General features: G+C 38.9%; 1 protein-coding gene across 1 annotated transcript; it reads right to left on the bottom strand.

Moving 5' to 3' along the window:
• Positions 1 to 2,783: 2,783 nt before the first annotated feature.
• On the bottom strand, positions 2,784 to 7,168 carry LOC114570240 (uncharacterized). The gene is made up of 10 exons (XM_028600485.1): positions 7,090 to 7,168; positions 6,558 to 6,695; positions 6,116 to 6,300; positions 5,896 to 6,032; positions 5,176 to 5,269; positions 4,921 to 5,049; positions 4,721 to 4,725; positions 4,477 to 4,559; positions 4,259 to 4,383; positions 2,784 to 3,095 (listed from the first exon to the last, which is right to left on the bottom strand). Exons 1-10 carry the CDS (start codon positions 7,166 to 7,168, stop codon positions 2,784 to 2,786), a joined length of 1,287 nt encoding a protein of 428 aa, XP_028456286.1.
• Positions 7,169 to 12,169: the final 5,001 nt, after the last annotated feature.

The following is a 12,169-nucleotide window of genomic DNA, read 5'->3' as shown; positions in this document are numbered from 1 at the left end:
CACCCAATTTTAGTTGATTTAACGCTCTATATTGTCAAAACTTAACACTACACCAACACTATACAACACTTTATGGTGTTGTATTCACACTACACTGGTGTTAGTGTTAAAATAAAATGTTAAAAAGGAACACTGCTTTCGTCAACACCAACACCAGTGTAGTGTTAAGACAACAAAACTCAGTGTTGAAAATGAGTAATAGTTAACACTACTAGGTGTTAATACCAATAACACTATCGGGTGTCAAATTTCCCCATACCCCACTAAATGAAATAAAAAGACAAATGGCAGAAATCTTACAAAATGACCTTTGTATTGAATCCATTTTGACAATTCAATGCACATTTCAGACAAAACTGCAGTAGGGCACAATATACATTCTTTCATCATTTTCAGGTGAAAACTGCCTGTCATAAGGTCTGTAATATATCAGATCAGCCACACAAATTACACTGAACACATCATCCACCTCTTCAATGATGAATGCATTCAGGTGATCATCGAAATGCATGGTGATAACTTTAGTGGCCAAAAGAAACACTTCATCATCTTTGATAATGATATTGATAATCTTATCAAAAGTAGGCATTTCATTTTCAACACTTGTACAGACAAACATTCCAATCTGGTACTCCGTTCCATGGATTTTCACCCAGGAAGTAGTGGAGACACTAGACACATTCAAAGTTTGACAAGACCTCAAGACAACACTGCCCTCCAGATCGCTAGTTGAGACATGTTTAACAGGACCAAACTGTAATCTTTTGAAATAAAAATTCTCCCAATGAAAAGCCAACTGATGCTGATGTTTCTTGACTAATGTTTTGGTTAAGTTTTTAAAATTCTTCACCGAATTCTTGAAGAAGCTGTGCTTGCCTTCGAACCGCATACACCACATGTGTATAAGTGGACCTATTTTCCTAATACATCTGGGGTAGTGTATCATCAGATGATGCTTTGGGATGAGCCTCTTATCTGTAAACACCAACTTAAAAAGTTTGTGATGGTCAGAAATGAGGTGCTTCAAATAATAAGTCATACCATCTGTTATTTTTGGTGAGAATACAATGTTGACGATCTGAATCAAAAGCATTATCACATTCCAATAACTGTTATTCTGGTCAACTAGGTCTCCAAAAATCAAGGGAGTATTTCGCAGGAGGCACCAAGACTGGATGGCATTGAGCCCGAGGTCATTGCTATCATCATTAACTTTGACTCCACTGGGTCTGTTCTTTCTCTCTCACTGTATCCATAGTTAAAGCTCTGAATCCTTTGAGAGGGGCATTTAAAGAAATGAAGTCCTTCACCAAATACTGAAAAAGAAGCTTTAACTCATACTGTACTACACCTTCTAGTAGGTCGTGCATAATATCCACTGCATAATTGTCTGAGGAATGAAAGAATTGCAGTGCATTTAGGGACAGGTTCTCTTAACACCAAATGAGTGAACTAGAGTGGGATTTTGTACCATGGCATTGCAGTGTTCTGAATAGAGCTCCTTTGTGCGAAGAATTAAGTCTGGGTCATCCTCACTAAAGACCGACTGCAAACAGGTTTTGACAGTTAAACAAAATCGACAACAGTACGTTGCACTGAACGATTCAACCATACCAAAAAGTCCATGCATAGCTAAATTATCCCCAGTAACCTGAATAACAGACCCCTTTAATGGTGTATCTGAAAAGGGCACCTGGATTCCCTGTGTCTCCAAAACTTTTAAGTCATGAACAAGAGGCTGTAGGATTGGATCAAAACCATACTTCTTCAAGTCCTCTGAATGAAAAAAAGCGCCACAAGATGAATGTTCATCAAAACTGAATTCAGCTTCATTGGCAAATTTCTTAAAATAAAGTAAACACAGCCAAGTTTGTGAATTCCCTTTTTAGATCCTAGCGGATTGGCCGTTTCAAAATCATCATAATAAAGCTGAATTTGAAGAGCATGTTCTTGTTGTGAAAATAATGGATGATTTCTGAAATATGAACCATCATTAATGTCTTTGAAAATGCCATCTTCATGATGCTTTACTTGCTGGAAACAATTGCTGAGTTCCCGGTTGGTAAACATTGACTCAGGAGTTCCCAAAATAGGCACATAAACAAATTTGTCATTAACAGGAATTTGACTGTATACACCAGTAGTTCTATCCTTGCGTAGCATAACGCACACCAAGAACATGCTCTACTGGTTCAACGATTTTCCATTTTTTCTCAAAATGTCTTTGCCTCTTAGTTTCAGTATTGAGGAATGAAAATGGATTTTCAAGATGCTCAAAACACTCTTTAACTTTATGCAGAGTTTGTTCAGTTACCTCAGATGAAAGACATTTAAGAACAGTGTCCTGTGCTTGGACATGGATGTCATTTACAAATTCCTCCATTGAACCAACTAAAGACTGCACAGTACTTTCAGAGACTCCAGATGCTTGTACTTGAGCGACAATAGAGCTACACATATCCAGTAACTGTCTCTTTTCAAGAGGAGCTGGGTAACTGACGAGAGAAACTGCACTTGGCAGTGGATCAGAAACACAAACACTACTGTCAACATTGTCCAAAGGATGAACAGAACTTGAAGCTACACAGTCTCCATGTACTCTCAATAAATGTTTCTTGAATCCACAATATGTGTAAAAAACAGAAGAACACCCATTCTCGCCACATTTCAAACGCAATGTGCGTCCTGGGTACAAAGCATGACTGAACTTCAAATGTTGAAAAAAAAGCAGAACAACTTTTGTGCTGTACCTTGCAAATGTAACAGGTGAACATCTTCAAACCTCAATATGATATACTTTTGCCCGGTTTCCTTGACCCGGGACTCTCTTTTGTAGTGCCGACGTCAATCCCATACACTGTAGTCTGAATGAAGGTGTAGAAGTTGCACAAGGCCTCATCGTAGGATACAGCAAAGACGGTGGGCCTTAAACAGTTCGTCAAGGCAGCCACAGCTGTCTGTGCCACGCAGGGAATGGCCTTCTGATCGAGGATGATGTAAAACTTCTGGATACTACTCTTCTTTTGTCCAACACAGAGGAGGAAGGGCTGTGCTGATCCAACTCTTTCAAGGAATGTCACCATGCTTGTCCCCACCTAAAAGTGTTGGAGGAGAAATTAGGAACAGTATTTTGTTTGTTTACACACCAAATCGGCAGAAAAATCATTTAGCTGGATGGGCAGGTAACACCTCTAAATGACGTGGCACATAAAAAGCAGAGCTTTCTGGGATCTATTGAATGTCCATTCAACCAAGGGAAACATACATAAAAAAAATTCTATTATCTTGGCCTCCTGGATTACAGTGCCACCACAGCAGTGAATAAAATATCACCAAATCATTTTATGTAAACAATATACTTCAACCATTTGGTCACCAGACTGCAACCCTAAAATATATGCAATGAAAATTGAATGATGGATTAAACAAGATGAAATATCCCATGTCTACCTATCTTTCACTAAGAGGAGTTTTCTTTTAAAGGAACATGCCAATATTTTAAATGTTATCCCCAGAGTTGGATAAGGTGATCCTTACCCTTCTCGTCACTGTGCGTGCAGTAACTCAGTCTGATGCACCCACCATTAGCCTAAATTAGCATTAACTCATTGACCAACTAGCCTATCTCCCAAAAGTGACAAGAGAACGCCAACATCGTCCCTATTTGCATAATGTGACTACTATAATTACAGTGTGTACAAATTTAAATCTAAAAAGAGACTCAGCTATTTTCGAAGCGTGTACATGCTTGGAACTACATTCTCATTCAGGCAAAGCACTGCTACTTGGGATTTGCAGAAGTAACACCGGATTGATAGTACTTTGCCTGAATGAGAACATAGTTCCAAGTATGTACAGTATATGCTTAGAAAACGCTTAGTCTCTTCTTACATTGGTATTTATGTTGTAACTCTACAAGCCACAACATGTAAATGGGAAATGTTGGAGTTCTTTTGTTACTTTTGAGAGCTATAAGGCTTGTTGCTTCTGCCCACCTCAATAAGCCATACTAAACTAGGCTATTAGTGGGTGTGTCAGACTGAGTTACCGCCAGACAGAGACAAGAGGGGTATGTATCATCTTATCTAACTCTGGGGGAGATGATGAATAAGCTAATTTCTCTAAATGTTGCCGTGTCCCTTTAACTGCTGTGAGGGGGAGATACACACAGCTGACAAAGAAAGTGACAAATCATGGGTCAATTAAGTGTTCAAAGAGGTGAGGCAACATTCAGTCACCATCTATGTCCTGAACGTACCTTCATGAACTTGACCACATGGTCAGTAGCTTCAGTGGCACTGATTTTCCCATGTCTTTGTCCTTTTGCGGTTGGAGGCAAGAGATGAACGAGCAGGAGGATAGCTGCCAAGTCACTGTCCCAACCTAGTGGATTAGTATGACAACACCCACATCCCATGAGTATACACAGTCATAGCTCATGAAGAACACTGGCAAACACAATCCGTGTACACTTACCATAATCATTTGATTCTTCTTGAGCAGACAGAAGGTCATCCACATGTGTACCAGGGCGAAGGCCTTTGCAGACAGTGATAATCCTAGGTTTGTAGAACGTTGGCCATTTTGCAATAAACTTGCCGAGACATCTTCTCCAAATAGCATTGTGAAGTCTTGGTTAATCTAACACAGACAGAAACCATGTCAAAACATTTAACCCATTTCATAATTAGTACATCAAGCTAGTCTCTATATTTCTTACCAAGCCTGGTGTATCCAAGAATCGGGGGAAGTCATCTAGGATGCCTGAAGACTGGTCTGGATCGTGTAGCATACTCTGACGGTGTTTGAACGTTGCCTTCATTTTCTCCTTAATGACTGGTTGGTCCGCTGAATGCTTCATCACTGACATCGCTTCTCTGCATTCATCACCTGACAGCTGCTCAGATGTTGATGTCTCACGAGGGTCTTAGGGCCATGTTGTTTAGCAGACTTGGAGGTCCTCTTGAAGTCACTTGTGGTATTGCGCTGAACCGTTTTCAATCTGTAAGCCAGGTAACCTTGGCCACTGTGAGGATCGTAGTAATGTTCCTGTCAGACGAGAAAACAGACAAGACCCACTGTCAATATTAAAATCCATCAAAGCTGGTGTCTGTATCAGGACGGCTTTTCTCTATACATAACCAAAATGAGAGGTTCCTGTTATGTAATACTCACATAACCAGTTGGTGAAGCTGTGTCCTTCAAATTGGGGAAAAGGGTGACTATTCCAAGGGCATAGGTCACGCGGACATTGATTGGTGGGACCCTCCTACACCATAGCAAGATAGGGTCAGTTTGAAATGTAGTTCAAATAAATTAACATGGCTGGTGTAAAAGCTTAAGAACAGAGAATGGATATTTTGACAAGTATTTCAGTTATGCAGTAGACTATACAACCCCAATTCCTAAAAGGTTGCTGCAAAAAGGACATAACTGTTGACAAATACAAATTTGACTATTTCATGGAAAAAATAAGCACATTTTGATTTGGTTGATGAAGTTGTGTAAATATAGACAACAAAAGGAGGAACATTTCACAACTAGGTTAACTGGCATCATGATTGAGTATTAAAAAAAAGCATCCAAGTCTATCAGAAGTGCAGATCTGGAGGTAAAGGTTAACCTTTTGTGTGGCCAAATAATGAAACAATATAAGAATGTTTAACATGAACTTGAGAAGAAGTTTGGGGATTTCATCATCTACAGTACATAATATCATGAAAATATTCAGAGAATCCAGAAAAAAAAGCCCATGTCCCATCTTTTTTGAGAAGTGTTGTTGGCATCAAATTCAAAATTAAATATATTTTCCAAAAAACAATAAACCTTTTCCTCTTAACATAATTTGTAAATAATAGCATTCTGTTTTCATTTTACACAGCGTCTTTAACTTACCCATGACTCTCGATCATATCTGCCACCAGGATGTTGACGAGTTTCCTTCTTGTTTGATCAGAAAGGCCTTTGGTCACATTGTACTCTTTGAATATGTCTTCACCCCCGGTTTTTTGATGTAGAGCTACATAGACCATCTGTAACATAGAGGTTGCATGTAAACGTGCTATGCATTTTGAAAATGGTTTGACATTCCACCAACAACCTAAGAACAACTTACATCTTTTGCTGCCTTACTGTCAGGTGGTCCTTCTACCAGTTGCCTTTTCCGTGCTTTGGTGCATTCTGTAATTACAGTGGAGCCTGAACTCACAGACTCAACTGATGAGAATGACCTCACAGACTCAATGGGTGAGAATGACCCCTCATCTGAGCAGAAGGAGGCCTCAGAGACCTCTTTCTCAGCTAAGGGAAGAAAATGGGGAGGGGAGGCAGTTTTATAATATTTAATATTATTTGGAAAATATATTTTACATAAGGCAACATCACCACAGTGGCCTGATCTTGCATATTTGCTCTCAAACATGTAAAGTTGTACCAATAGCAATATTGTTGTTTCTGTTCCTATTGACAGATGTACTAATTTTAAGTCACTCTGGACAAAAGCGTCTGCTAAATGCCCTAAATGTAAATGCAATGGGAGGAGCATTTCTGTGTCTTACCAGAGTCCTCATTAGACACCTTGAAAGATACTGCAGCAGATCTCACTAACTCATCAAAAATGTCAGCATCTACATCAACTCCTGAGGAGTCCTGCAGGTTCACATCAGGTTCATTTGGCAGGTTGAATTTAGCTGAAACTGAGATCCAAAACATTTACTGTAATTTCCAAACTATTTACCACAGTTGATACAGTAATTTTGTAAAATTCCTGCATCCCTGCAACTAATACTCTAATACTCCTATACATGGAAATGCCTTTTTATCTCATTGGACTATAAGACACCAGGTTGTAAGTAATGCACTTCCGCGAGAAGGTGGCAGTAATGCACTTAAAAGCTGTTTGGCACCACAACCACATCTATATGATATGATGAAATAACTTCGGATAAACTGTTTGGTTCTGTTTTAGAAAATTACATAACATAAATCATGAGGTTTATACAATTTCCTGTTAATAATCAAGAACTGACTCATATTGGCATGCGATAATAGGTGTGATGTGAAAAATCGGTGGGTTACCGTTTTACTTACCTTCTTGAATGAACTGAAAGTAATCGTAGCTGTCATCCTTAACGCGCCATGCAGGGCAAACTAGCCAAGTTGGTGTCATTCAGTGCTTTCACCATATGCCTTGCATTGTCTCGCAACACCACATGCACCCTCCTCCTGTCGATTCCCCAATGACATTGTAACATGACTTGGTGTAGTTGGAAGTCATCATTATCTTTCCGGTTATGCCTTTGCTCCTTTCCTTGCTTTACAAAGCTAACAGAGGTTGCTGACTTGTGGATGGCTCAGTGCTAGTTTGAGCTTGGTGTTTACCTTTAGCTCCTGAGCGTTGGCCTTTGCTAGCTTCGTCAAACTTCACAAATTCAGCTGGGTGAAGTCTCAAGTGTCCGATTAGATTCTCTGTTCCAAAGGTTTTTGGTGTCGTCCCTCCACGCCCTACTTTTTCCTTGCAAGTGTTGCATATTGCACACACGCTGAAGAATTTCCAAGTGGAGATTGCGTGTGTAAGGCCCTTGAGAACTGAACCGTATAACTTATGTTGTCAGTTCATTAGCTGGTGATTTTGTTGTTTGTGTTCTTCACCTGCTAGCTAGGTAGCACGTGGCTGTTGATTCGATATAATGGCGATTGTTGAACACCCTTTCTCACGTTTGTATTTTATGTGCATTATTTACATGCTACAGTAGTTACACTGCATCAAGATCATGTTAATTAATAGTGGGTTTATTGTTATTATTTGCTAGCCTTAATATAATTACTATACATTGTGTATGGTAGCCTTTACAATGTTATTTATTTACAGCATTTGACCAGCATAAAATCAGCATATGTCAGACTGACCGGTCGTGGCCGATCACGTGAAAATCGGCCAATTACGCTCACCAGCCGGTCAATCGGTGCATCTCTAATTAAAGCAACACTAGAGAACTTTTCCCTCTTCGGTCCCCCTACAGGTTGGAAGCGGAATTGTCCCATTATGTCTCATTCGAACTACAGATCCACTACCCAATCTGGCAAACTTGCATATTGCGGTTATAAGTTACAAAAAGTTCTCTAGTGTTGACAAGATTGTAAATGAGTCTATATCCACGACGTTCCACTTGTGGGATTGCTTCGTGGCCACAGGAAATTCCGCCGGATGTCCCTCTTTTAGGCCGGATGTCCGTCCCCTTCCTCTTCCTTTGTGTTGACGTTCTAACCTCCGGTGAAACGGTCCGCACACATTATGCGTTCAATGTAGCAGAAGCGTCTGAAGTTATAAAAAACATTTCTTTATCTACAGAATACAGGGTTCTAGTTCCGAGTCCTCTGCAGTTTAGTACTTGTCAGTCTTGTGCCAAATGTGTGCGAGTACTTCAGTTTTTTTAAAGTACTTTCTGCAGTTAACTAGTATTTTACTTCCAGGTATACGGGGGAACTTGATCTCTTAACTTTGTTGTTCTTAAACATCTGATGCTATAATTTTGGTATTTTTTTATTGACCCAGTAAAACATGAAACATTCCTTCTGGTTAAACTAAAATCATTCCAGTTTAAAGTCGTCGTAGGGATCCAGAACGGATCAAAAAAAAATAATCATTACTTTTATCATCGTAAAACACACTCTGGTTTGGTTGAAATAAACCCTTAATTCACCCATTTACATGTGGTGATATGCTGGCTCTATACACGCTAAAAGTCCTGATTATTTACATGGAGTCTGGTGGAAATATGCTGGCTCTATACACACTAGAAGTCCTGATTATTTACATGGAGTCTGGTGGAAATATGCTGGCTCTATACACACTAGAAGTCCTGATTATTTACATGGAGTCTGGTGGAAATATGCTGGCTCTATACACACTAGAAGTCCTGATTATTTTTTATTTCTAGGCGGTTTTTCATTTATAACTCATGTTTTCAAAATCTTTTGGATGTTTGTAATGTGAACCCAGTAAGCACACATACATCGCCACAATGTATTGGCGATGTAATCAAAATGCGGCGGGGATACGTAGTAGATTGCTCGTTTGCTCACTGGCACGACGTCCCCGGGATGTCGCTGCTCTACGTTTCAACGACATGTAGCCGCTCTCTCCGTGACGTGGTATACACATATACATCGTTGTAACGTATGTCATACATCGTAGACATGCAGGCTCATATACATCGTTGTAACGTATGTCATACATCGTAGAGATACAGGCTCATATACATCGTTGTAACGTATGTCATACATCGTAGAGATACAGGCTCATATACATCGTTGTAACGTATGTCATACATCGTAGAGATACAGGCTCATATACATCGTTGTAACGTATGTCATACATCGTAGAGATACAGGCTCATATACATCGTTGTAACGTATGTCATACATCGTAGAGATACAGGCTCATATACATCGTTGTAACGTATGTCATACATCGTAGAGATGCAGGCTCATATACATCTTCCTGACATCTGTTATACATAGTACAGATGTCAGGCTCTACATCCACCGGATATCCTATATACCGTCTGCAGATGTCAAGCGCTATATTATGTTTTCCTGACATACCTTTACTGTTTAAATGTTGATAAAATAAATAATTACTTATCTTAGTACACCGAGAAGATTTTAGGGGCCTAATTAACATTTTACTACTACTACTTTATAATAAACTATACACAGTTACAGTCCAATAATACCATAGTCTAATCCATGGAAAATCATAGCATTTCTAGAAGATGACAAACGATTATTAACCTAATCACTTGAAAACATCGTAATCACTCTGTAGGATGGTATAAACAAGACCAGTAAACTTCTCACTTTTTGCTGAACAAAACATTTATTTTAGACTATTTAATTAATTATTAATTATAATTAACAACATTAACAATGTTAACAAAACATTAACAAATAATAAAAAATGAAAAGAAAAGAACTTGGACATGTAGCTATCTTGCCCGGCGGTGGTGGCGCTCAGGTGCCAACCGGAGGAATTCCTTAATGGCTTTCTCTGCCTCCGCTTCCGTGGGCGTCTGGAGGACCGGATTTCTCATTGCTGCTGCTGCAAGAAAATTTCGAATTCGAATTATTATAATATTTATTTTGTTTTATCTTTACATTCTCGTTTTTTTATAGAGGTAGGATAAATATAGTATAGAATGGTTTCTGCACAGCAAGTGAATAAGAGACTGGTTTAATTTAGTGGAATATGTTTTGGGAAGAGTACTTTTAAAATCTCCCATCTGAGATTTTTTCTAAACCAGTTGTACCGCCTTTCAACCGACAGGTTGTGTCAATAGCCTACAAGATAGTACAGTCTGGCAATTTGGTCAGGCAGTGGGGTCCTTTACACGTGCTCAGCAGGCACAACTTTCTTCTTTTCGGAACTGTCAGTCCGACCAGGGTCCGACAGAGCAACATGACGAGCAAATGGTAAGTTAAGTTTAGTTATGTTTAATGTGTTATTAATATTGATATTAAAAATTATTTTTGCATAGCCTGTACAATATAAAATTGATGATTTAAGTAACTTTGTTGAATCAGTTTGTCGTTAATGGCACGCAATTAATGGCACGATGCTAAAGTTAGCCCTCTAACGCTAAATGCTAGCTAATCCGCTGATGCCATGATGCTATATAGATGTCGCCGCTGCCATTTTGGGACGATCATCTAACCTGTTCTGACCATAAAGACTCCGAAAAGACTTTTGTGCTGCTTTTAGATGTTAATACAAAATAAATAGCAAAAATAAGCAACATAGAATAGCATTTAAAACAGTTGAAAGATTTTACTGATAAAACAAGTTGAATTTAATATGACAAGAAGTGACGTTAATTTTCATTTTAAGCTAACGTTAAATTGACAGGTATTGGTTGTGTCAGGTATACAGTATATTTTATTTAAGTAATTCGTAATATCTCAGTAAGATGCTGAAAACGATGTTTGTCATGTTGTGTGTTAGTGGAGGGGGAGACGTTTTATTTCCTAATTAGCCAAGTCGATTCCTGGCCCCCCATGTCAGGTTTACATGGACATTCAGTTGGTTGTCATGGACTTTCAGTTTGTTTTCCCATTCACCATCATCAGCACTCATCATTCACACCTGCACTTCATCAGACCACTGATCACTCACACCTGCACTTAGTTATGCCACGTCATCAATTCACCACCTGCACCTCATCAGTCCACCATCTTTAAAAGCAGCAGAGGCACATTCATTCTTTGTCTGGTCTTGTACGTCTGTTACGTGTATGTGTATGTGTATGTGTATGTGTATGTGTATGTGTATGTGTATGTGTATGTGTATGTGTATGTGTATGTGTAGACTTTTAGACTCGCTCTCGTTTCCTACCTGTTGTACCTGTTGGAGTGCTGCCTGTGGACCTGCTCTCTGTTCCTCCTGTTGGATTTTGTATAATAAAGTTCACCTTCACTTACCTCCATCCTGACTCCTGCTCCTTCGGTGATACCCCATGTTTAATTTTTGTTTTTATCATAGCGAAGGGATACTATTATAATTTTTCACTCTGTCGTTTGCTTTGCCCCAAATGACAGACATGTATTCGTGATTTGTGGTAAAAATAAATAAATTGGGTTTTCTAATTAGAACTAATAACACAAATATATATTAGAATCAGGAAAGTTAGTCTCCTTAACTTTGTTAGTTTAAAAAGAAGAATTAACATTAACTCTTGTGATATTTAACAAGTTTGTAACAGTAAAATAGTGTAAACATTTTTCATATGTGAAATGTTATTAGACGCAGATGCAGTATTAATGTATTTATATCTATACATTGTTAATTGCTAATATACTTATGCTAAAGTTATGGACCTTTTCCACAGCAGACATGTTGACTTGTCATAGTAGGAAAAGCACAGCTGACATTGATAACCTTAACGATGGCTCAGTTCCATCAAGTGTCCCAGTAAGATATTTCAGTGATTCAGCATGTACAATACCAGGACCTCTCCTAAGTGGAATGCAGCCATCAGTAATGGTTTAATACCAGGACCTCTCCTAAGTGGAATGCAGCCATCAGTAATGGTTTAATACCAGGACCTCTCCTAAGTGGAATGCAGCCATCAGTAATGGTTTAATACCAGGACCTCTCCTAAGTGGAATGCAG

Source organism: Perca flavescens, chromosome 15, assembly GCF_004354835.1.
Source record: "Perca flavescens isolate YP-PL-M2 chromosome 15, PFLA_1.0, whole genome shotgun sequence".
Taxonomy (NCBI): Eukaryota; Metazoa; Chordata; class Actinopteri; order Perciformes; family Percidae; genus Perca; species Perca flavescens.
The sequence above is the reverse complement of the archived record's forward strand: the minus strand, read 5'-3'. Positions and strand labels throughout refer to the sequence as shown.